This window comes from Sapajus apella, unplaced genomic scaffold (genome assembly GCF_009761245.1).
Source record: "Sapajus apella isolate SASKATOON/1434 unplaced genomic scaffold, GSC_monkey_1.0 scaffold65, whole genome shotgun sequence".
NCBI lineage: Eukaryota > Metazoa > Chordata > Mammalia > Primates > Cebidae > Sapajus > Sapajus apella.
In genome coordinates this window covers 733,067-759,624 of record NW_022437005.1, presented here as the reverse complement: position 1 = coordinate 759,624, position 26,558 = coordinate 733,067, and the positions used below count along the sequence as shown (strand labels likewise).

At 39.2% G+C, this 26,558-nt stretch overlaps 1 protein-coding gene across 6 annotated transcripts in view; it reads right to left on the bottom strand.

The window, feature by feature from the left end:
- Positions 1–2,918: 2,918 nt before the first annotated feature.
- NDUFAF5 (NADH:ubiquinone oxidoreductase complex assembly factor 5) overlaps positions 2,919–26,558 on the bottom strand; it is a 40,614-nt gene continuing 16,974 nt past the window's right edge. For 3 of the 6 annotated variants that reach the window (XM_032248019.1, XM_032248020.1, XM_032248024.1), the window contains exons 6-11: positions 24,155–24,194; positions 20,997–21,194; positions 13,409–13,469; positions 5,534–5,617; positions 5,123–5,205; positions 2,919–4,953 (exon numbers count right to left, since the gene is read on the bottom strand). In XM_032248019.1, the coding sequence (XP_032103910.1) occupies positions 4,867–4,953; positions 5,123–5,205; positions 5,534–5,617; positions 13,409–13,469; positions 20,997–21,194; positions 24,155–24,194 (553 nt within the window). In that variant the 3' untranslated portion in view covers positions 2,919–4,866. Of the gene's footprint in view, positions 4,954–5,122; positions 5,206–5,533; positions 5,629–7,566; positions 7,664–13,408; positions 13,470–20,996; positions 21,195–24,154; positions 24,195–26,558 lie in introns of those variants that run through there. The other 3 variants (XR_004259827.1, XM_032248023.1, XM_032248022.1) reach the window with 3 other exon arrangements.

Genomic DNA, 26,558 nt, shown 5'->3' with positions numbered 1-26,558 from the left:
CAGTCTTCCCAAATTCTCTGGTTTCGTTTGGAAATCTGCCCATCAAGGCTTCTAAAAAATGTATCCTAATATTCCCAGGAAATAAAATATGAGGACTACTAAACTTAATTTGGGAAGTTAGTTCTATTTCAAGATATCATGGAATCAAACCTCCAGGCAAGAGCATTTCAGGTGTTCTCTAAGAACAAAAGTAATACAGTTTATGTTAACGTTACCTAATTGTAAATAAGTGAGCTATGTTTTATACTTAAATCAACAACTCAAACTACCCTGCCCATCCTAATACACCTCCTGAAGAGAGTGTATATTGTATCAGTTATCTACTGCTATGTAACATATCACTCTAAAAAACAGTTGCTTAAACCACAAACATTTATCATCTCAGTTTCTGTAGATAAGACATTTGAGAGTGGTTTAGCTAGGTGGTTCTGGGTTTCTCATGAGGTTGTGGTCAGAGTGTTGGTTGGGACTGCTGTCATGTAAAGTTTGACTGGGCCTGGAGAATTGCTTCTAAGATGGCTCCCTCATGTGGTTTTTGGCTGGAGGCTGCTGCTCCTCACTTCTAGGTCCTCTCCATGGAGCTGCTTGAGTGGCCTTACAATATGGCTGCTGGCTTTCTCCAGAGTGAATGACCCAAGACAGAGTAAGGAGGATGCAATCAATGCCTTTTATTACCTAGCCTCAGAAGCAACACATCATCTATTTGTTGGAAGGAAATCATTAAACTCAGCCTGTACTTAGAGGGTAATGAAGTGTCCTGTCTTAAAGAGGAGCATATCAAAAATTTGTGGATAGATTTTCAAACTACCATAGATGGCAAAGCATCAATCCCACCTTCTATTATTTTCAGATTAATGTTTTTAAAACCAGCATGGTAAAGTACCTGTCATGCATTCAGGTAGAGAATTAAAATATACAAATATCTGGAAAGGCAGTTCTGCTTATGATAAATTTCCTGAAGATTAATTTCACATCATTAACCACAACAACTCCTCCCCAAAAAAGCTCAAAACATTTCTTAAGCAAGAGAGGTTAATGGCAACTTACAAAGGAACAGAATAATTCACTGCACCAAGTATCTTTCTTTTTTCCAAATATCTACTAATATTCACTTCTTTCCTTGACAGAAGCCAATCCATGGTAAAATACTTTTATTCCATTCCTACTTAAGGAATACGTAATCAATATAAAAACTGTACTTTTCTGAGATGGGTGTCTTGCTCTGTTGCCCACGCTGGAGTGCAGTGGTGCAGCAGCTTGCAGCAGCCTTGACCTACTGGGCTCAGGCAATACTCCCACCTCAGCCTTCTGAGTAGCTAGGATCACAGGCATGTGCCACCATGCCCAGCTATTTTTTTTTTTTTTTAATTTGTAGAGGCAGGGTTCCACCACATTGCCCAGGCTGGTCTCAAACTCCTGGGCTCAAGCAATCCTTCTGCCTCAGCCTCCCAAAGTTTTGAGATCACAGGTGTGAGCCACTGCATCCGACTGAAAAACTATTTCTTTCATGCAGGTCATATTGTAGTTGTTTCCACCTAGTGGATGAAAATGGTACTAAAGAGTTTGAAAAAATATATAAAACTTCCTTTACGGGTACTTCAGGAGTTACACACTTCTGCAACTTTTTACAATCATATCACATACTTTATGTATGTAGGTAGCTTAAATCTCAATAAATCCTACAGAAATTCTTCCTATAAAGGAAGCACTCTGTTTTGTAGATATAAATTTTCATATTTACTGCCACCTTTGGAATTCTTCAGGCCAACAACCTGGAATATTGCTAAGAACCAAGAAATAAGCCAGTCTCCTGGCAGCCAACAGATGTCACAGTGTGTACATACTAGAGCCCTGTCAGACGGATAACTATAAAAGCAGAGAATAGTTGGATGCCTGGCACATGAAACTCAATGAAGATCTGTTAAAGGAACCAATAAAGCTCATGATTTTATTCCAAAGGAGAGTCTTTCTCCCAGAACCTAGTTCCTCATTCCTACCTTATTACACAAGTCATAGAAATCTATGAATTCTAATCTTATAGCAGACCAGAGAAGAAATAGGTCAAGAAAGTTCATTTTGGTCAAGGTGTTGAGATTGACAACTGACAGCAAATAAGGAAAGTGTTGTACGAGACACAAAACAAACCACAGCCTTCTTGGGGCCAGTCTGGGAACAAGCAATACGGTACAACTTGAGTTTATATAATAACTGTGGATTTAGCAAGAAACGGTTATTGGCCAGGCATGGTGGCTCACGCCTGTAATCCCAGCACTCTGGGAGGCTGAGGTGGGTGGATCAAGAGATCAAGAGATCAAGAGCATCCTGGCCAACATGGTGAAACCCCGTTTCTACTAAAAATACAAAAATTAGATGGGTGTGGTGCTGCACATCTGTAGTCCCAGCTACTCAGGAGGCTGAGGCAGGGGGGGAATCGCTTGAACCTGGGAGGCGGAGGTTGCAATGGGCTGAGATAGTGCCTCTGTACTCCAGCCTGGCGACAGAGAAAGACCTGTCTCAAAAAAAAAAAAAAAAAAAAAAAAAACACCAGAAATGGTCATGGTTTTTTATCTTATATACATTTAAGAATGTAACATATTTTTGAAAATTTTTTGATAGAGACTTTTTTAAAGTTTCATTGCTTAAAAGGATGAGCTCTTAATCATTTGGTAAATGTGGTTATTCAGGAAAATCAATTTCCTGAGGGCTCCAAACAATAAAAGCTTGATAGCATACTTTGAACACATATTAACTAAAAAAGTTTTACTAGTGTCATACACACTAAAATAAATATTTTCACTATAGTCACTTACATTAAAAATAAGGGTCCTCAATTAGCTGCGTTAATTTTTCTTTCCTTAATTTTTTTAAACAAATGGAGTTCTTGAGGTAGCCAGTGTACAGTAATCCTCAGTTCCACCCCCACCATCCACATATAACTCTGTTGACTTTAAATAAGCAAAAGTAATATCCTTGCTTGGAAAATTCAAAATTTACAGGAAGTTTAAAATGTGAGAAGTACAAGTCTCCCTCCTAGTTTCTATACCCCAGACAGATATTCAAACAGAATGACACAGACAGGCTGAGTTCCTCAGTCCCCTTCCTCAGCAACAGCCACTTTTAACACTTTCAGATGCGTTCTTCAAAAACAAGTATTACTGCATATGAATACATGTCCTTTTGGAAATATAGGCCCCTAGAATTTACCCATTCCTCCATCATCAGTTTGCACTTTAATACACAGGGTTTTTGGTGGATTTTTCTTAAGATGAGGTCTCCTCTTTTGCCCAGGCTGGAGTGCAGTGGCACAGATAGCTCACTGCTGCCTTGAACTCCTGGGCTCAAGTGATCCTCCTGCCTCAGCCTCCCAAGTAGGGACTACAGGCATGTGCCATTGCAGCTGGCTAGCACAGAGTTTTTTGTTGTTGTTCTCTCTCTTCAAGTTCTGAAAATTAAGCTAAAAACAAAACAAAACAAAAAGCAAACCTTCCCAAATTTTACTTCACAAGTTCTTTGTGTTAAAATAGAACAAAAAAACTACCAAGAGTATCCCAATTCCAAATATCGATGATTTTTCCAACTGAAGAAAATAGTTTCTTTTGTTCCTACAAAAACCTTGGTTTTTAACTATAACTTAGTCTTTCAAAGGGCATGTTTTTCATATAATCAGTTCAATTCAAAATGTAACTGAATATCTACTATGTGCAAAGCACCATGTACTATGCACAGTTTAAGACACAGCCCCGACCCATTAAGAACTTGCTGTTCATATAGTAAAGGAAGGAAGGAAGGTGGAAGAGAGAGGGACTGAGAGGAGACAGAAGGAAATGCTATCATAAATCACTGAGGCCTAAAATGAGGATGGGGCCATGCCCAGGTCAAATGGAAAAGACAGCAAACAGCTAACTAGAAACAACACATTTAGTGCGCACTCCTGCTTCCTTCTTACCACCCTCTATGTTCTTCCCAGCTATCCTAACCTGTCTGAGCTTGATTATCTCCAAATGATTTTGAACAATCCTCAACAAAAATGGAATGGTGAACTTGGATTAGGATAGTAGGTCCTGAACTTATGAAGGAAAGCCTAACAATAAACTGATCACTGTGCAGAGACTTTTACATGTGATTTTGCTTCTGTAATTCTTTAAAATGTTTTCTTCTTACCCAAGGTAGGGTGAGGTGTAAAACCATGGTGGTCCCATACAGACCAGGTAGATAAAAAAGAAATAAGGTTAAATTCAGACGTTTTAAAAAAAGAGTTGAGGAAGGATTTAATAAAGATACATGCTCTTCTAAATTCTAAAACCACATAACTCTGGAGAAGGTGCATGTTCTTCTGTTTCTCTTCAAGGCAAAGAAAACAGTATAACAAAATTTTCCCTTACGTACTTTACAATAGTAATTATAAAAAGTCTGTGTTTTCATTCTAAATGAGCCAGAACTCTAAAGAACCTACCAACTTGTTTCTCCTCTCATTTCCACGGCTGTGGTCCTCTCACAGAAGTAATGAAAAAAACACCAGCAGGAGAAAAAGGTACAAAATGTCAGCATGAGTAAGGTTTCCCATCAAGTCAGGTATTTACACATGTGAACATTATTTGCAAAAATTTTAGGGAAATATTTTCTTTGCTTTTAGGCTGAATCTGCAAAGACACTCAATTCCTAGGCAGCAGTAATCCTTATGAAAATAGAAACAATATGAAACTGAAATGTTTACTATAGATGTGTTATTAGGTTTTCCTAATTATATGAAAAGTCTATGAGTAAATAGCTTAAGAGGGCTTCTTGCTTCAAAATATAGTAATTTTAAATGTGAAAGCTATCCATTTCTGATAAAAATTCTGGACAACATTAACATTGAGTAAACATTTATTGTGATTTCTCCCCCTCTGGTATGTTTATTTTTCCTAGTTCTCCAAATGACACAGTTGCGGAACCTCTTTTAGCTGGTCTTGCCTGAAAATAATAAAGATTAAAGATATTAGAAATAGAGAGATAATACACAGCCCCAATTAAAGCCCTTAATGCTGTCTTACAAGTTAGTATTTACCCCCTCCCCCAAGTTAGTAAAGAAAAAGCTGAACATGAACCCACTAAGAAAAATGATCCATCTTGATAACATTACCTGTGACTCATGGTATTTCCATCCTATCATGTAATAGATCTGATATGTGGCAGGTACTGAACCATCCTCATTTCTGTACATTTCTAAAAAGACAAATAATGGTTAAAGTCTGAAAAAATGCAAGAAGGAAAAAATTTCTGCTCAACAAGTCATGTTCTTCAAAAAGAAATGGGTAGCAGGATACTTGTAAGATTCTGAGAAGGCCTTCCATGAAAAACTCTTAATACAGAGGGTAAGGAGATAGAAAAGGCTGTCTGGAAAAAGAGCTTCAGGATCTGTGTTTTGACAGCAAGGCCATGAAGTCTGAGGGAGCCTTAATGGGAATGGAAAATGCATTGGCAATGCAAAAGGAATCAACACGGTACAGCACAGTGCTTTGGTGAGGCGGGTGGAAAGAGTGGTCGCCCTTACCTCTGTACACGGCTGCAGCTGCCAGCATTGTGTTTCGATGCAGTAGGGCTTTTCTATTCCAAGAACAGTTACTCTCACCCATACCTAAAAATACACTACAAGTAGTCTGACATAATACAGCAAATACCCAGAACAGCTCAGTATCACAGACTTATTCCCATCTCATCCAACAGTATACCTGTTCTTCTCTAAGAGTCATGTAAAATAGCCTAAATCTCATTTCACTTTCAGAAAATAGCTAGGCTTCTTATTGACTTTAAAGACTACTTGAAAATTCTTGAATATTAAGACAGGCAAGTGAAATTTCAGGAGGCAGCCCCACAACGCTTTACTTGCTAGCAATGGTCTAAAGTAAGCCAGCTGGGCAAAAGCCAGGTGACTGCCACCCTAGGTGAGTCGTCAGTAGTTGGCAAGAACTTTACCAAGGATGTCACATCTCATGCTCCTTTTAGCTGCTCTTTGGAGAAGGACAGGCCAGTGTCACAATACCTCACTCCTAAGCCATAACAAGTATGATTGTGAAACTTGGAAGACGGCTTTGAGACTCATTAGATAGTACCAAAGCTACTATGTGTTCTCAGATTTTATAATATTTTATTAATCCCACATTAGGAGAGAATTATGTGCATTCTTTTAGAGGCACTTCTCTTAATGTTTAGAAAATTTTAGACTTCTTTCCTTCAAGTTGATGGTGAAAAGCTAGGATAAGCATTATTCTATTTTTCATTTAAGATTAATGTTGTATATTTGACTTCTCTTTATACAAATACTTAAAATTACTTTGAACACATTTTAGGCCAGTCTGCAAAATTAAAAGAATTTTAGAAATAAAAGTCCTTTATATGTATTCTCTATATTAAACTTTACTACAAATGTTAGTTTCTTGGTTTTTTCTTCTACTTTCACAAATCAAGAAATGAATAAATTAACCAGTATCAGTATTCTTTCATAGTTTAAAAGTAATATTCTACCACATTTTCAATATTCTTATTAAAAACAATCAACAAATTAGCTGCACCTAAACTTTTTTCTTCTCTTCAATCCCAAAGGATTTCTACTATTCCCTAAAATAATGAATCTCTGCTACTAAATCCTATAAGCGTAACAGCCCCAATTCATGAAGAATGACAGACACAAACTAGTAGGTTAATCATCATCAAGAAAAAGGAGGATCACACTCTTGCTGTCATGAAGCAGCTGAATGACCTTGGGCCAATCACCTGTGGTCTTCAAAGTAACCAGACTAGATGCTCCATAAAGGCTTCTAGTGCTCACATTTTAACCATATCAAGTGACCAGAGGTAAACTGGGACTTGCACCGGAAGGGTCTGTTGCTCAGGTATGGTGCTTTCATTTCTGCTCAACTTCTTGCTGTTATGGTTTAATTATGCATTAGTTATGGACAACACCAGCAGAAAACAGATTTGCTTTTTTAGACATAAATATGTGATGTGCTAGAAATTCTAAAATGCCTTCTGAACAATCAGTATTAGGATATACAAATTAAGATTCGTAGGCATAACACTCTGTGAAGCTCTGACCTACATCAGCCATACAGAAATTCAAGAGTACTACTGCAGAGTACAGGGGGGAACTGTGCAGCGCTCCAACCTTCCCTCACAAGCCACTCACACTGCCACACCGAACCTCCCTTCTCCTTGAGGAAGCAGCGTGAGGTAGTGGAAAGAATCTGGACTTTGGGGTCATACTTCTAGTTTTAACTCTTACATAACTTGGGGCAAAGTCATTCAACCTCTATCAAATTCCAGTTCTGCCATCTTCAAAAGAATAATACTCCTAATGCATCATGGGGGACCTCTACTAAAGACCACCTGGGAAAAACTGAAACTTTGGGACTTCTGACTCACCCTGGGCTTTGAGTTAACAGAAAAATCTGGCTAGCAGGTTAACTGTTTAAGACTCTCACAGTGTTTTTAAGGTGAAGTTCAACTGCTTATTTAAAATAAACCTGATTTATTATGGTTTACTAAAAACAATACTGAGTATTGTTTTAAAAAAGTAACTGAACTTACCTTAAGACCACTGTGAAAGCCTTGAAAATTTCTCATGCATTCATCAGCTGATATGCAGCTTGTTTTATAAAATTAGGTCAAGATTCTGGACTTTTTTCTGTAAATTAATAATAGCAGCTTAAATGAGACACACCACAACCATTAAGAAAAAATTATATACCGCAAATGTAAAATACCAGAAACAAATTTGGAAGTAATACGATCTTCTAGTTGGCAGAACAGCACACCTGAAAGTCTCCCAGGGTCTCCCTGCCTTCATCATCCCCTGACTATTCGTCCCATCTCATCTGCCTCTAACTTTTTCCATGGTAGAATGGGTAAGACTTTAGCATACAAATCAGGCTGCTTGACCAGGTTTAAATCCTGGCTCTACTACTCACTAACTACATCATCTGGGACAAATTACTTAACTTCTATCTGTGCCTGGGTTTCCTCATACATTAAAAAAAAAAAGCCAGATTAACCGTGTTAGCTTTAGTCTTACCTTCCTCATAAACTATGCCTTATAAACAATGCTGAAAGGTGAGTTTTCTAACACACACAAATCTATCTCCTATGCTAACCTGAAAAAAATCCAGAAGCCTCTGATCTTTTATCATTTCCCATCATCTCCCCATTCTACATACTCAAGGAATACTGGATTACGGTTCCTTAATCAGGAGCGTGAAGCATGTGTATATCCTGTTCTACTGCCATGTGGAATACAATGTTAGCTCCCCTAAACCTCCACCCACCCTTTCATTCTCCTGGCAAACTCATTTTTGCTTAGGTGCTGCCTCTTTTGCAAAAGATTCCTGACCCCTAAGCAGATTTAGGGCCTTTTCCTCCTCAGTTTCTCCTTGTGCTTTATTATAAATGACTTCATTTTACAGTTGAATGCATAAGTCTGCCTGTCTCTATCTTTGTGTGTTTCTTTCTCCCTACTACAATATAAGCTCCCTGAGATCAGGAACTATGTATTTCCACCATTGGCTCAGTGGTTGGCACATGGGTAGATGCTCAATAAGTAAGTGAATGTGTATAAAACCAACCTGTTAATGATTATATCTATTTTGTTAAATATCATTTTATAAGTTTAAATAACTCCTCTTAATATTCCTAAGGATAAGATATATCAAAAACTAAAACATCTGATTTCTGTAACAAACATTAGAGTGAAAAAGAGAAGTACTAGCAACGCATCTGAAAGTTAAGTATTAGGCCATAGCTACTGAAAATATATGGTCTATTTAAAACCTTTACGAGACTCACACCTGTAATCCCAGCACTTTGGGAGGCCAAGGTGGGCAGATTACTTGAGGTCAGGAGTTCGAGACCAGCCTGGCCAACATGGTGAAACCCTGTCTCTACTAAAAATACAAAAATTAGCCAAGCGTGGTGGTGCATGCCTGTAATCCTAGCTACTTGGGAGGCTGAAGGAGGAGAATCATTTGAATCCAGGAAGTGGAGGTTGCAGTGAGCTGAGATCACACCACTGCACTCCAGCCTGGGTCACAGAGTGAGGCTCCATCTGAAAACACAAAACAAAACAACAACAACAACAAAAAACCTTCAGGAGAAGAGGGGGTTATCAATTTGAAAGGAGGAACAGGCTACCTTCTGGGGGACTAAAAATGTTTTGTCAGGATGGTGATTAAAATACAAGCAGCTGTACCTTTAAGATTAATATATTTCACTGAACATACGTTGTTAACCTGAATTTAAAGAACCACATACATATCAAATATGCAGTATAGGACTCTGAATTCAAATTGTAACTACAGATTCAGTGTGACCATGGACAAGATATTTAACTTCTCAAGGTCTTGATTTGCTCACCTGTAAAATTAGGGTATTAGAAAAACCTCAGAGAATTACACTGAGCACAAGGTAAGCACTGTATATATTTTTTAATCAGTGGGAAGTAATCTTTTCCAACAGAGAAGTCTAATTTCTAGTATTTTTCTCTTTTCTTTCATGAAATGAATCATGAACACAGATTCTATGGCTGCACAAAAAGAAATGGTATATTTGAAAAATAAATTTATCATTAGAGCCTGAGTGATAAATCATCAGCCCACCATCATCTCTCAAGCCTTTGGATAAAGGCACTCCTTGATTACATCAGGGTGAGGTAAGTCCTTGGGATAGTTCTGGGGAAGGGGTGTGTGTTCCTCTTATTGATCCTCTGTCATGTTGGCCATGCATGCCATAGGCTACCAATCCCTCTATTAATGAATAAAAAGTGACAACAGTGCTAAGATTTCAGCTACACATCTTTCCGTTTGTAGAGTCGACAGCAGCTCCATACGCAGGAGGCTGCACGATAGGTCAAATGAACCTTGGTTACAGATGGGCAACTACAAGAAGGAACATAGTCAGTTCAGACAGTGCCAGGGCAGAGTCAAGAAGCATGAGTTTGGCATCTAATTCTGCCACTTAACAGGCAACTGTTCTCTTTGGGCCTAATTTTTCTCACTTGTAACACAAGGAAGCAAGTATAACAATGCTCACAAAAGACTATAAATCTGTAAGTAAACACTACATACTTATTTGTGTAGTCTTCTTTCTTTAAATCATCTTACAATTTTTCAGGATCCAGATGAAGGCTACTCTAGGTAAATGTAGTTCTGGATTCACAGAACATACCTTGAACCCCTTTAGCTTCCCCCATTCGTCAAAACTATTTTCGACATTAGTATATATATAAAAGAACCACTTCACAAATTCCCACAAAGGAGGCAAGTTGAAGCTCTATCTCTCTCTCTCTTTTTTTTTTTGACATGGAGTCAAAAAAAACTTGAACCTCCCAGGTTCAAGCAATTCTCCTGCCTCAGCCTCCCAAGTAGCTGGGATTACAGGTGCCTGCCACCACACCCAGCTAATTTTTGTATTTTTAGTAGAGACGGGGGTTTCACCATGTTGGCTGGGCTGGTCTCGAATTCCTGACCTTGTGATCCGCCTGCCTCCGCCTGCTGGGATTTCAGGCCTCAGCCACCACACCCGGCCTAAGTTAAAGCTCTCTTTTGAGGAAATTGCTTCTCCAGCATCCCTTTCAAGTAACAGATGTTTATTTTTGCATATCTCACCTCTTTCAGAGTTAGGTCTGTGTCCTTCTTATTCCCTGAAGCCTCTTCCAGACCATTACTTCCCCACCCTATTAAGCACCTTCACCCTGCTGAGGCCCAACATCATAAGGCTGTAATCTTCTCCTAACTCCTGCTTGCTGTCTGACATCAGGCTAGTCACTCCCCTCATTCATTGAAAGGTTTGGCACTTGGCTCAGTTTTCCTCTATACTCCCAGTACTGCCACCATCCTGGGTGACTTCATGTTAATAACCATCAAGTCCAGACTTTAAAACCTCATCTCTAATCAACCACTCCATCACTCTATCTCTACCTTGACATCTGAGACATGTCCCAGGCCTAGTTATCACTTACAACAGCTTTACTTCCAAAATCATCAAGCATCTCATTTTCTGACCATATCCTCCTGCCCCCCCAGTGTGTCCCATGACCATTCCCTGACCGCCTTGGAATCACCTGTGCACAGCTCCTCTTCTTCCTCCCAATTTATCAGCTCACTCTTTTTTGTTCCCACTTCCCTTTTCTTCCAGCTTAGATTCTTTAACCTATTATTTCAATTACACTCCTAGAATTGTCTTTTCCCTTTGTCTTGTTGTCATTTTGAACTAGCAAACCCCCAACCCAAACTAATTCAACTGTCTGATTTCTGTGCCTGGTCCTGAGCTGCCATCTAATACTGATGGTCAGTTCACCTTCTCATTCCCTGTAATGACTATTTCAAATGGATCCATTCACTTCTCAAACCTCTGACTTTTTAATTCTTAGCATTTTGTCTTCCTGTTTGACAAAAAAATAGACCCACCGGATGGGAACTTCTTGCTGTCAAACATAAACACCTACATCCATTGGCGCTACCTCTTCTCCCTTCCTGCTATAACTCTGCCTCTCCCCTTAGCAAGGTCAACCCCTCCACTGGCCTTTGTATCACACCCCTCCCATCTTCTCAGTCACCTGTCATCATCATTTATTTTTTTTTTTTTCTCTCTTCTAGAGTCACCTCTTCTAGGAAAGCACTTGGATTCTTCCAGTCAGCAGTTAAATAAATTCAAGTCTTAGAGAAAAAAAAAAAAAAAAAAAAACTTCATTCCAACTTCTATTCCTCTCCTCTCTCCTGACACCTGTCACCTTTCCACCCTTCACCTCTTCTTCACCACCAGACTTCCTGAAAGAACAGCATATATTTGCTGTCTCCAGCTCCTCACCTTCCACTTACTCCTCAACCTACTCCCTTCTACTCTCCTCAGTTCAATGAAAGAGCTCTCATCAGGGTCACCAATAACATTCTTGCTCCTAAATCTTGTAGACTTTTCAGTTCACAGTTTGCTTTTACTGCTGCTAAGTGCTCGCTTTGTTTTGAAACACTCTTTCTTTCCTTCGGTTCGGGCAATTCTACATTTTTCAGGTTTCTCCTGAACACCTTACTGGCTACTCCTTTTCAGTCTCCCCGTACGCTCAGCTGTCGTCTGCTAAAGGATCAGTACCAAGCCACTTTCTCTGCTCACTCCATGTTCTTATTCTAGGCAAATGCTCTGAATGTTACCTGTTCACAAATGACACCCAACTTTTTAACCAAGCCAGTCGCTTCCTCTGAGCTACCTACCCACATACTCAACTGCCTACCTGTCATCACCTCAGGTATTTCAAAAGCACTTCAAACCCAGTTTATCCAAATGTGTACTCGAGGGCTATACCTGCCCACACTTGGTATTATTCTATTGTTTCCTCTATCAATGAAGGACACCGTCTCTTTTTGTGAGCCAGAAATTCAGCAATTATGCTTCAAATGTCTTTCTCCTTCATCTGCCCACATCCAATCCACCAGCAGGAACCGGTAAATTTACCTCCTAAACATGTCTGGGATGCATCTGCTTCTCTTTATTTCCATTGCCACCACTTTCGTACAAACCATCATCGCCTCACAGTAAGCTTTACCGAAATAAATCTCACGACAAGTTTATCTGTCAATATAGTCGTTTCAAACTACAAGTCTGATATTGTTACCTCTCTAAGATACCTCAAGGGGCATTTTAAGATAAGGGCCAACAATTATAACAAGGCCTATAAAGTGCTCCTGCATTTGATCTCTGACTCACATTGACCCACCAAGGTCTTCACTTAACTTTCTCCTTCTCACTCAGTGTACCCCAGCCAAAATGCCCTCCTTTGTTCTTGCTATGTTCATTCTCACAGAAGGGCTTTGCATATGCTGTTCTCCTTGCCTTGGACTCACTCGCCCACTCTATGTCTACCTAGCTAATACATCTCCATTTTTTTTTTAGAGCATAGCTCACCTGCCTCTCCCTCAGATAAGACTTCTTTGATCTCCCAGACTGGGACATTTTTCCCTGACAAACCCTACTCCTAAACCAAGCAACTACCTTCTTTCTTGAGCCTGGATCTCAGCTGCCAACTGTGGCTGAAGGAAGTCACCAATGTGTTCTATCATCCTAAGTGCACCCTTCAAAAAAACTCCCAGCATCCTTTTACAAGCAGCTGTAGCACTCACTATATGCGCCTCTACTTCATGGCACTGACCACGGTTCTAATTTAACACTTACCTTTGTGACAGCTGCCTGGTGCCTGCCTCCTCCATTTTATATCAGAAGCTCCATGAAGACGGTCTGCTTTCTCCTCAACAATGGATCCCTAGTGCTTAGCCCAGTGCCTGCCAAAGACCTGGCTCTCAAAATGTTTCTCTCAAATGGAGTTGAAAAATTCTTTTTTTTTTGGCCTACCTTTCCCAATGGAGTCTAAAAATTCCTTAAAGCGCCTTACCTTGTAAATCTTCCATCAGTTCAAACATTCCAGGATAGTTAACTTGAATTTCATCAGTGTCCTATTTAAAAAGACAAAGGAATATTCATTTGACATTTGTCATACAAAATTCTAGATTTACAAAGGGTTGCAGAGATTACCCAGACCAATCTCCCACGCTACATAAAAAATCTTTACGATATTCTTCATAGATGTCATCTGGTTTATGCTTGATTTATGAAAGTCTCTAATTGCTGATTAAATACCCTCCAGTATGAGAGAAATCGTCCCAAAATTCCACCATCGGTTCTGGTTCTCTCCTTGGGAACCACACAGAATAAGAGATTAAGAGTATTCTGTACCCTACAAACCATTGCCCTCTTCTCCAAGTCTTTGAAAACCTTCAGGACACCAAAATCTATAGATCCTTACATGTTCTGACTATATGTCCCTGGACAGTGTCAATATCAATCTTTCCTAAAATGAGGCACCTAGAATCAAAATATTTCATCTAGTAATGCAGCTAATAGGCTTGTTTGGGAAATGAGCACATTGCTGGTACATGTGGAGTTTGTTTCTCAGATGAAAAATTGAGCAATGACTTCCTCTTCTTTCTGAAGCCTGATACAGGACTTCACTGGTGGTACAGTGGCAGAGACCATGGATGCTCTCCAAATATCCAGGTGCTCCTTGACACTTCCCAGTCTCAAACACATATTTCTTTTTTTTTTTTTTTTTTATTGCATTTTAGGTTTTGGGGTACATGTGAAGAACATTGCAAGATTGTTGCATAGGTACACACGTGGCAGTGTGATTTGCTGCCTTCCTCCCCTTCACCTATATCTGGCATTTCTCCCCATGCTATCTCTCCCCAACTCCCCATCCCCTGCTATCCCTCCCCTATTTCCCCCAACAGACCCCAGTGTCTGATGCTCCCCTCCATGTGTCCAAATGTTCTCATTGTTCAACACCCGCCTATGAGTGAGAACATGCGGTGTTTGATTTTCTGCTCTTGTGCCAGTTTGCTGAGAATGATGGTTTCCACGTTCATCCATGTCCCTACAAAGGACACGAACTCATTGTTTTTGATGGCTGCATAATATTCCATGGTGTATATGTGCCACATTTTCCCTGTCCAGTCTATCATCAGTGGGCATTTGGGTTGGTTACAGGTCTTTGCTATTGCAAACTGTCAAACACATATTTCTTTTGGCCAAAGAAAGGAGAGGTAAGACGATTAAGAGCTAGAGCCTTTTCCAGGCCATCTCTTTTGCTGTGGTGACCTTACAGAACACAAGACCAGATGGCACAGCTATTAGACGGAGATGGGCTCTCCCACCAGCATGCCGCTGTGTGATGTGATAAAATTTTATTGTGTTAGGCACTAAAACTAAAAGTAGGAGTTTGTTCTGACTGGAAACTAGCCTAAAATAAATCTTTTTTTTTTTTTTTTTTTTTTTTTTTGAGACTGTCTTGCTCTGTTGCCCAGGCTGGAATGCAGTAAGGTGATCTCGGCTCATTGCAGCCTCCGCCTCCTGGATTCAAGCACTTCTTGTGCCTGAGCCTCCCCAGTAGCTGAGATTACAGGCACACACCATCACATCCAGCTAATTTTTGTATTTTGAGTAGAGATGGGGTTTTGCCATGCTGGCCAAGCTGATCTTGAACTCCTGACCTCAAGTGGTCTGCCCACCTTGGCCTCCCAAAGTGCTGGAATTCCAAGCATGAGCCATGATGCCAGGCAGGAAACTAACCTAAAATAAATCTAAATATCATTAATAGAGGACTGGTTAAACAAATTAAAAAATATGTACTCTATAAGATACTGTACAGTTCTTAAACAGTAAGGTAGATACATGTTTGTAGGAAAAAATCTCCAAGATATGTTACTGAAAAAAAAAAAAAAAAAAAAGACAAAAGTGCATGTAATATTGTGTAAGTGGGTTTAAATGACATAACTGTATTCTATGGGTCTATGAAAAAAATTGTTCTGAAAGGATATCTAAGACACAGCTAACAAATCTTTGGGGAAAGGGACCAGGGTATTAGAAGTCAGGAGAAGGGCTGGGCATGATGGCTCATGCCTGTAATCCCAGCACTTTGGGAAGCCGAGTTGGGCGGATCACCTCAGGTCAGGAGTTTTGAGACCAGCTTGGCCAACATGGCAAAACCCTGTCTTTACTAAAAATATAAAAATTAGCTGGGTGTGATAGCGCACACCTCTAGTTCCAGCTACTTGGGAGGCTGAGGCATGAGAATCACTTGAAGTTGGGAGGTGGACGTTGCAATAAGCAGAGATCTCACCATTGCACTGTAGCCTGGGCAACAGAGTGAGATCCTCTCTCAAAAAAAAAAAAAAAAAAAAAAAAAAGAAAGAAAGAAGGAAAAAGAAATCAGAAGGAGGAGACTTTGTTTCACTTTACACCTCACTCTGTATCATTCTTTCTCTGCATGTATTTTATTCTTTCTTTTTTTAAAAAAACATATACATGTATCAGGTTGTATATGCGTTTAATGAGACCTCTGGGTGGTGAGACCATGAACATTTCATCTATATGCTTTTCTATATTAACAGCTATTTTTAAAAAAAGATCCTAAGATTAAAAACAAAATTCCTTCCAGGCTGTTATCTAGACATTAAGCAATATTCTTTGAAAACAGTTCTTCAATAAGACCAACTAAATGCACTATCTCCACCTCAATCAAAAGAATGCCACAATAGCTGTGTTGAAGGCCTTATTCTAATTAAGGGGGACCATATTTGTACCATTCTTTTAAAGTACTAGTCTGGTAGTTTAATTCTAAAAGGAAAACAGCTTTATCCGAATGCCAATTCTCTGAAATTAATTCATTAATATGAAAATACAACATTAAGATGTAAATACAACTATATGACAATAATTTGACATGATTTCACTTTAAAAATAAAAATCCATTGTAGCATAAAAGTAATATATCTAATGTATGCAACATAAACCTGTATAGCTGATTATATAAAAGATTTTTTGGATGGAAATTTTTAGAAAATGAATTAGAACATTTTTTTTTTTGAGACAGGATCTTGCTGTCACCCAGGCTGATGTGTAGTGGTGAGATCATGGCTCACTACAGCCTCAATCTCTCAGGCTCAATCCTCCCACCTCAGCCTCTCGAGTAGCTGGGACTACAGGAATACTCAGCTAATTTTTAAATTTTTTTTGTAGAGATGGGGTCTCCCTATGTTGCCCAGGGTGGTCTTGAAACCTTGGGCTGAAGTGATTCTCCCACCTAGGCCTCCCAAAGTTCTGGGATTACAGGAGTGAACTCTGCCTGGCCAGCACACAATATTAATACAGCACTTCAGAAACAAATATATGCCTCAAAGCATAAATTAATAATTCAAGAACACATTCTTAAAACTTTATTAAATCACCAACTCTCTAATTTTATAAGCTAAAGAAGATTCTATACTAATATCTTTGTATTATATTAAAATTTGAGTCATTAGGCTCATTTTTAGAGACTATGGATAGTATATTGAATTAGATTTTCCAAATAATAGAAATGTACACTTTTAAACGTTTTAACATGACGCTAAACATTTTTAGTAGAAATCTTTCTAAAATTCATTCTTTATAACCATAGAAAACCATTTGTAGTTCACACAATTTAACTTTCTTCTGGCGATCAGCAGAAATCCCACGTTTTTCCTAATGGGCAATAACTTTTGAGTCCCCTAATATTGCCGACTAACCCGTATGGCCTCGTATAAATTTTTTAACATCACCTCATGAAAATATGCACCACACCTCTCCACACCATCCCAGCCCTACACTGCTTCTATACTTTTTAGAGGCTTTACATTCCCAGAGATTCTTTTTTCATCTCAATAATAGGTTGGTGACACAGCAATATAGGAGACAATTCTCAAGAGGGTAGACTATAACGGAAATTTTTCCCATGTTATAAGTAAAATAAATATTATTGATAAAAACTTTCAATAGGCTGGGTGCAGTGGCTCACACCTGTAATCCCAGCACTTTGGGAGGCCAAGGTGGGTGGATCACCTGAGGTCAGGAGTTCAAGACCAACCTGGCCAACATGGTGAAATCCTGTCTCTACTAAAAATGCAAAAAAATAGCTGGGTGTGGTGGCACGTGCCTGTAATCCCAGCTAGTTGGGAGGCTGAGGCAGGAGAATTGCTTGAACCCGGGAGGTGAAGGTTGCAGGGAGGCAGACGTTGCAGTGAGCTGAGATCGCGCCACTGTACTCCATCTTCGGCAACAGAGCAAGACTCTGTCTCAAACAAACAAACAAACAAAAAAGACTTTAAATCACTGGTTCCTAATCTATTTTTAGTTATATTGGATCTCTCAAGATCTGGTAAAAATCATGGGCACTTTCCTCTACTTACAAACAACAACAACACAAATTTTGTGTACAACATCCCAGTGCTATTGAAACCTCTAAAGTTTACTGACAGGCCTGCAATGAGCCCAAAAACATCAGACAGGGATTTCTGTTTTGTTCACTGCTATATTTGAAGTACCTAGGATAGTGCCTGATACATAGAAGGTACATACTCAGTAAATGTTTAGTGCAAGACTGAGTAAATAAATGAATTTGTGTAGAAGGATATTCACTACAGCATTGCTCCTACTGGCAAAAAAATCAGAACTAACCTAAAGGTTACTCATAGGGAAATAGTTAAGTAAAACTGTGGTACATTCATACTGGTAAATAATATGTGGAAATTAAAGAGTGCAAATATTTCCATACCGACTTAGAAAACTCTCTAAAATATACTGTTAAAAATAAAACAATTTCGGAAATGTATGAATACATATGAATGTCTATATAAAGTAAAGTAGTTCTTGTTAAAAAAGAAAATCTGGAAGGTTACACACTAAACTGATAATAGTAGCAACCTCTAGGGCAGCAGTTCTCCAGGTGTGGTTTGGAGAGTCCTGGGGTCCCTAGGATGTTTTTGGGGTCCACTAAGTCAAAATTATTTTCATAATAATACTAAGATATTATTTGGCTTTCTACCTCTTATTCTACAATGGGCTATTTTAGAAGTGACATGACATGACACGTCGTATAGCAAGAGACTTGAATGTAGAAGCAGACATGAGAATGTAGCTCTCTTACTAAGGTACAAATTAACTGGTAAAAATGTGAAGCAATGCCATTCTTCCCTTTCAATTATTTTTGTTTTAGAAAATATGGCCAGGCGCGGTAGCTTGCACCTATAATCCCAGCACTTTGGGAGGCTGAGGTGGGTGGATCACTTGAGGTCAGGAATTCGAGACCAGACTGGCCAACATGGCGAAACTCCATCTCTACTAAAAATACAAAAATTGCCAGGCCCAGTGGCGCGTGCCTGTAGTCCCAGCTACTCGGGAGGCTGAGGTGGGAGGATTGCTTGAGCCCAGGAGTTCTGGGCTGTAGTGCGCTATGCCAATCGTTGTCCACACTAAGTTCGGCATCAATATGGTGACCTCCCAGGAGCGGGGGACCACCAGGTTGCCTAAGGAGGGGTGAACCGGCCCAGGTCGGAAACGGAGCAGGTCAAAACTCCTGTGCTGATCAGTAGTGAGATCGCGCCAGTGAATAGCCACTGCACTCCAGCCTGGGCAACATAGCAAGATCCCATCTCTAAAAAAAAAAAAAATTAACAGGGCATGGTGGTGCATGCCTGTAATCTCAGCTACTCAGGAGGCTGAGGCAGGGGAATTGCTTGAACCTGGGAAGTGGTGGTTGCAGTGAGTTGAGATCATGCTCCTGCACTGCAGCCTGGGTAGCAGAACAAGACTCTGTCTCAAAAAAAAAGGAAAAGAAAATATTGTTCTTTTTCATTAAAAAACATCATGTTAACAGGTAATAGGTAAATTATTGTTAACTTTAAATGAATACTAAAACAAATTCAGTTTAATGTCTAATAGTTAATATTGACAGATGTTAACTCACTAAACAAAAGCCTTTTAAAAGTTTCTCAATAATTTTTCAGTGTGTACTGGTGTCCTGAGACAAAAATTTTGAGAGCTTTTATGCTCAAGAGAGAGTTAAGCATTTTTAGGATTAAGAGGGAATGACAGACTTTTGCTTTATCTGTATAGTTTAATATTTATAACCAAAATATATTTGTGTGTTACTTATATAATTACAAATATAAATACAATGATCCTTCAATGTACAATTGTCTGTATTAACAATGTTTATTTTCATTACAAAGTAGAGCACTCATGTGAAGCAGTTTTCTGATTTCCAGCTGCAACCTCTCAGAATGCAGTTTCTATGGACTAAGGCTACTTAAAAGTTAATAAAAGGTCAATCCTAGACACAGCTATGAAACCTTCAGGGTTCTCTTCAGGCCCCAGCTTAGTTCTCCAGCCTATTAATTCTTCCCTTCCCTGGAGGCACCTTTCCAACATCAGGGCCTCTGCTTGTCCATGCCCCTTGCTTTCTACCAAAACAAGGAAGGATCTGACACAATCTATTTTTGGTTGGTTGATTTCATGAAATATATTCATACAAAATCATGCCAAACAGCTTTTTAACATTTAAGCTTATCATCTCTAATTACGTAGTGAGATGCTTTCTTCATCAAGAAATTCCTATTTCCACTGATCAGGGTTAGGGATGTTTCTAGGCCTGAGGGGTTTGGGAATTCACGGTAAGTCTACTGGACTGATCTCTGAAGAGAGGAATGACACTCTGTAGAATGACTGTTAGTGGAGGGAAGAGGAAGAGGGCAATCATTCTCTACAGATGGCTGTCTCTTGGAAGCCTAGTTCTAGAAAATGCTAGGAGCAGAGGGATGGGGAAAGAAGAAGGCAGAAGCAATGTAAGCTGGGCATCTACCTCGGTCCTGGTACTTTACACCCTTGATCGCTTTAAATATTTATAGCCACCTGAGGTGAGTAATATTTGCATTTTTAAAAGAAGTAAGTGCTTAAAAAGGTAAGTAAATTACTCAAATTTCCCTGTCTAGTAAAGAGACAGGAAGGATCCAAGTTACTCCTGTTGGACACCAATGTCCTACTGTCCTACCCTGTCACTGTACCATGCTGACTTCTTAGATATTACTCACTGACTGCCTAGGGCTCTTTCGAGCTTTCTCCAGCCTTAATTGGAGTACAGCACCCTGTCCTACCTTCTCTAGCCTTGATTTCACCCTAGGCTTGAGAACATACCTTCTCTCCTTTCTGCTTCATATGGCACTGTTTGGGGGTAGTTGTTGGTAGTAATACTACAGGCTCCCCTATGTATCCCCTTTTCTTCCTATAATATGGAATACTCTAAGGCCCTTTTTACACCTAACACTGGATTTGAAGATTCTGATGGAGTTGTATGTTTAGAAACTTCCCTTCTTATTAACTATGATACATTTTTTGAGCTACTTTTTTAGATAACAGTAAAAAATTATACATTTCTACCTTGTATCAATTAAGATGTGTTATACCAACTAAACATTGTCAATCAGAGCTTTTCCATTAAAAAAAGAAAAAAAAAGGAGAGAAACAGTGCCATAAAACCATGAACACATATAGTTTTCTATCTTTAAAATGAAAAGAAGTTATTTTTGAACTATGTAAGTAATGGGCAGCTTGATTAACTTGATAGTTACCACAGTCAGAGTATTAAAGCCAGCTCTCCCAAGCAGATGTCCTAGGTCATTGACAGCAGTGAAAGGAGAAATGTGTGGAGAAAATCCTCCTTCCCTTTCCGTCTCTGCTAACTGTAAGGAACACCGAAGTTCATAGAGTGTGTCACCTCCAAACATGGCACCAATAAATACTCCATCTGGTTTTAAAACATAATGAATCTGTAATAAATACGATAACATGATTCAAAATTGTACACATATAAATGTTAAAAATATATAGTGTCTAATCAACATTTTATGATTACCATTCTTATTCTGCCAAATTAATAATCAGATAATTTAATAAATAACATCCAATGCAACCAGCTGTCAGAAAATCATGATGCATACATAATATAGTTGGAAAGACAACTATAAATTCACTAATAATATTAATGCCTACAAAAATGTTGTATGTTTTCAGGTTTTCTAATCGGTACAACTTAGTTTTATAATCAGAAAAATACTGAAAGAAAAAAATTTTAATTGGGATAGGCTGCAAAAATCACAAACAGGCCTGTATCTATGGCCTCTGAAATGTCATTTTCTAACAAGTTTCATCAAGATAGGGAGTCTATTACCCCTCTCCTTGAATCTTGGCTGGCCTTGTGACTTGCTTTGGCCAAAAGAATGCAGTGGAAGTGACAGTGTGCCAGTTCCAAGTTTAGGTCTCAAATGTGTTGCATGCTTCCACCTGCTCTCTTGGAGCCCAGCCCAGCCACGATGTGAGAATAAGTCTGAGCTAGCCTAGCGGAGGAGGAGAGATGTGGAGCAGAGATTAGCCAGCTGTGCGCGCCGAGGCCCTCCAAACTAGCCAGCTCCCAGACAATCTGGCAGCTGATCACAGACACATGGATGAGCCAAGCCAGACCCAGATTTCGTAACCAAATCCAGCCCCAACTGCCAACCCACAAAATCGTAAGCTACATAGTTGTTAGAAGCCATCAAGTTAGGGTGCCTTATTATGTAGAAAAAGCTACAGAGAAATCATTATGATTCACAGCGTTAACCTAGTAACACATTCGTTTTCTTTTGAAAGAAGTAATTTATTTTCCAGCTTTAAAACAAAACCAAGTTTTAACTGGTAAGTTAAGAAAAATAATGGCCGGAGTGAATTCCAGAATCACAAGTTTTGCTTACTCTCTTAGACTACAAGCTGTAACTAAACTCTGACTATTCTCAGCTATGAGGACCACTGTAGGAAAAGGTAGATTCTGAAGGAAACCAGAATCCAAATCACAGTAGGCTCTTCTAATAAAAGCACTGTCTTAAATTTATATTTGATATATCATGAAGCAATTAAAAGCATTATTACGTAAATAATTTGTAAAACCTTCGGTTCCTTCCCTTCTTCACCTTTTGTGTTACTTCCTCTTCATGTTATCAGACTCTACTAAACCAAGTACGTAAGACTTAGTCCTCAGCAGTCTGCAGCCCTCATCTTCCTCAGATGGCTTACCAACTCCCGTCATTTCACAATGACCACTTTCCAATCTCTATGTTCAGCTTGGCCATCTTCCCAGAAGTCTAAAATCATCTTCAACTCCCTATTCCCTGGACATTTGTCTCTCAGCATACTTACCACCCCCTGCTCCCTCCAGCCCCCACAAGGAAAACACATATTTATCAAATCAGTTCCCCTCTCCAACTGCCATATTTCTATTACCATTTCCTAGTCCCCTTATCTGATCATTAACATTCTTTCCCCTACTTTGACTAATCTAGACTCAAAACTTTAAAGTGAGCTTTGGCTCCTCCCTTTGGTCTTTAGATCTAACCAGCCACCAAACTGTTGATTTTTTCTTTGTGGAGTCCTAATTACTCTTCCTTTTAACTCCTACCATTACCACCTAGGTTTAGTTTATCTCATGCTTGGACCACTGAAACAGTCTCCCTTCAATTTAAACTTCTCCAGGAATCAGTTTCTTTTCTTTTTTTTGAGAAGGAGTCTCTGTCGCCCAGGCTGGAGTGCCATGGTGCCATCTCAGCTCACTGCAGCCTCCGCCTCCTGGGTTCAAGAGATTCTCCTGCCTCAGCCTCCCTAGTAGCTGGGAGGCTGCCACAAGCACCTCCCTGCCACGATCCCTGGCTAATTTTTGTATTTTTAGTAGAGGCAGGGTTTCACCGTGTTGGCCAGGCTGGTCTTAAACTCCTGACCTCAAGTGATCTACCCCTCTTGGGCTCCCAAACTGATGGGATTACATGTATGAGCCACTGCACCTGGCCCAGGCATCAGTTTCTAATCAGCAAAATAAATACATCTCGCAGAGCTATTTAACACAAATGTAAAACAGAGCACAATAACTGGAAACTAGAAAATCGTATGTGTTCAGATATGGCCATTATTATTTTGCCCACCAGCTTTGTAATTATGTCATTTTCCTCTTCAAAGTTCTCCAGTGGCTCTGAATTGCATCAACCCCAAATTCCTTAACCTGACACTCAAGTACCTCCTAAATCCTGTCCCAATACATCACACCTCATTTCCCAGCACTATACTAGTCCCCCAAACAGGTTTCCTCTTTGTTCCTTCATGCTGATGAGGCTCTTGTACCTCTCCACCTATTCTGTGATTCTGCCTTCTTAGAATGCCTTCCCGATCAAGTCTTACCTACCCCTAAGGCCTTGTTCAAGTACTTTCCTCTTGAAGCTTTTCTAGGCCACTTCACGCCACAGTAATCTTGTTCTCTCCTTTGAACACATACTTTTTACCTACCTCTCACCTATTTATTGATAAGTGTCACAATAAAAATTTACCTAGCACTCTCTGAGTATAAGACATGGGGAAAATATACATATAAATAAGTAGGTTCCTACTCACAAAAAGTTTATAGGCAATTAAGGGCTAGAAGAAATCTACACAGAAAATGTCTTATGATATCAACATTATCTTGCACAGTTCCTAAGCTTTTCATAAATATTTAAAACTTATCTCTACAATTAGATTTCTTAAATTCTGAGGGAAAGGAGAGTTGCCCAATGTACTACTAATATATCAAGTGGCACCAGGTGATTACACTGATTCCATTCTCCAACTGTCAGCCCTACAAGTAAATAGTTTGTGAAATCTGAAACATCTGTAGGTTTCTAACAATAAAGAAAATAATACAGGATAGTTGAATGAACGTAAGTTTTCTTACCTGCTCAAGTGCTCTAGGAAGGTCATTCACCCAGTGCAAACTAAAATAAGAGAATATAGATTTGTTTTAGCTTAATTGGCACAATTAATTAGTAAAATTATCACCAGTATAACCCATAAAAAGGTGTTAAACTTCAAATTTTGAAATTGCCTATCAAAATCCACTAACTATATTCATACACATTTCAAAATTATAAATATTCCTAGAGGGCCAGGTATGGTGGCTCACGCCTATAATCCTAGCACTTTGGGAATCCAAGGCAGATGGATCACCTGAGGTCAGCAGTTCGAGACCAGCCTGGCCCATATAGCAAAACCCCATCTCTACTAAAAATACAAAAATTAGCTGGACGTGGTGGCTTATGCCTGTAACCCTAGCACTTTGGGAAGCCAAGTCGGGTGGATCACTTGATGTCAGGAGTTCAAGACCAGCCATGTTGAAACCCCGTCTCTACTAAAAATACAAAAATTAGCCAGGTGTGATGGCACTTGCCTGTAATCCCAGCTACTTAGCAGGCTGAGGAAGGAGAATCACTTGAACCCAGGAGGTGGAGGTTGCAGTGAGCTGAGATCACACCACTGTACTCCAGCCTACACAACAGGAGTGAGACTCCATCTCAAAATTAATTAATTAATTAATTAATTAATTTAAAAAGTAAATAAATATTCCTAGCGGAAAACCTTCCTTGTGTCACACCAGAAAATTCCCCATGTCAATATATCACTTTGCTTAAGTAAAAGAATCTAGTATGATTATTTTCTAATTCTTCATCACTGAATTATGTAAAAGTCATTTGTACTTAGGCATTTTATCTAAACAGTATTATTCTGAGACCTTATTTGTAAAAAGTAGTAAAAATGCTCAAAGCATATCAGTTAAATCAATTAAGCTACAGAAATATAGTATTATTCCAAGCCAGATTTTCTTAGAAAAAAGAATTATTTGCAGACCTAAATTTTCTCAAGGCAAATAGCATAATTCATCAAAAGCTTGATTCTGTGAGTTTTCCAATTAACATCTCCTTTTTTAAAAAGTCGATTTTTAAGACTTTATTTTTAATTATATTTGAGAGCAGTTTTAGGTTTACAGCAAAATTAAGAGGAAGGCACAGAGATTTTTTTACATCCTCCTATTCCCGCACATGCATGGCCTCCCCTATTATCAGTATCTCCAGAGTGTACATTTGTTACAACCGATGAACCAAACTGACATGTCATTTCCCCCAAGTCCGTAATTTACATTAAGGTTCACTCTTGGTGGTGTATATTCTAAGGGTTTGGACAAATATATAATGTCATATATCCTATATTATAACAGTATCATAGAGTAGCTTTACTGCCCTAAATATCCTCTGTGCTCCACCTATTTATCCTTCCCACATACCACCCCTGGCAATCACCAATCTTTTTACTGTCTCCAGAGTTTACTTTTTCGGAATATCACAGTTGGAATTACACACCGTATAGCCTTTCAGATTAGCTTCTGTCATTCAGTAATATGCATTTAAGTTTTCTCCATATCTTTTAATGGCTTGACAATTTCTTTTTAGTGCTGAATATTCTGTTGTTTGGATATAACAAAGTTTATCCATTCACCTAATGAAGGATATCTTGGCTGCTTCCAAGTTTTGGCAATTATGAATACAGCTGCTATAAACATTTGTGTGCAGGTTTTTGCATAAACATAAGTTTTCATCTCTTTTGGGTAAACAACAAGGAGCTGGATTGTATGGTAAGAGTATGTTTAGTTTTGTAGGAAACCACTGAACTATCTTGCAAAGTGCCTGTACTATTTTGCATTCCCACCAGTAATGAACTCCACATCCTTACCACCATTTATTACTGTTGTCAGTGTCCTGGATTTTGGCCATTCTAGTAGGTATGTGGTACATCCATTTTTTTTTTTTAAGGTAGTGAAAATAAACAAAAACCAGAGCTATATATACTGAAATTTAATAAATCTCTTGAATATTCTTTCTTTTTTTTTCGAGATGGAGTCTTGCTCTGTTGTCCAGGCTGAAGTGCAGTGGCACAATCTCGGCTCACTGCAACCTCTGCCTCCTAGGTTCAAGCAATTCTCATGCCTCAGCCTCTGGAGCAGCTGGAATTACAGGTACATGCCATGACACCTCGCTAATTTTTGTAGTTTTAGTAGAGACAGTGTTTCACCATGTTGCCCAGGTTGATCTCAAACTCCTGGCCTCAAGCGATCTGCCCACCTTGGCCTCCCAAAGTACCAGGATTACAGGCATAAGCCATTGCGCCTAGCCCTTGAATTTTCTTTTGATTCTACTCTTACTTACAGTGTAGTCATGTGTGACAGTAAAAGTCATATTCTCAGTCTCTGCAGAGTATGGTCACACTTTCCTGTAGAACTGCATCCCCTTATGCTGAGTTCCGGGATA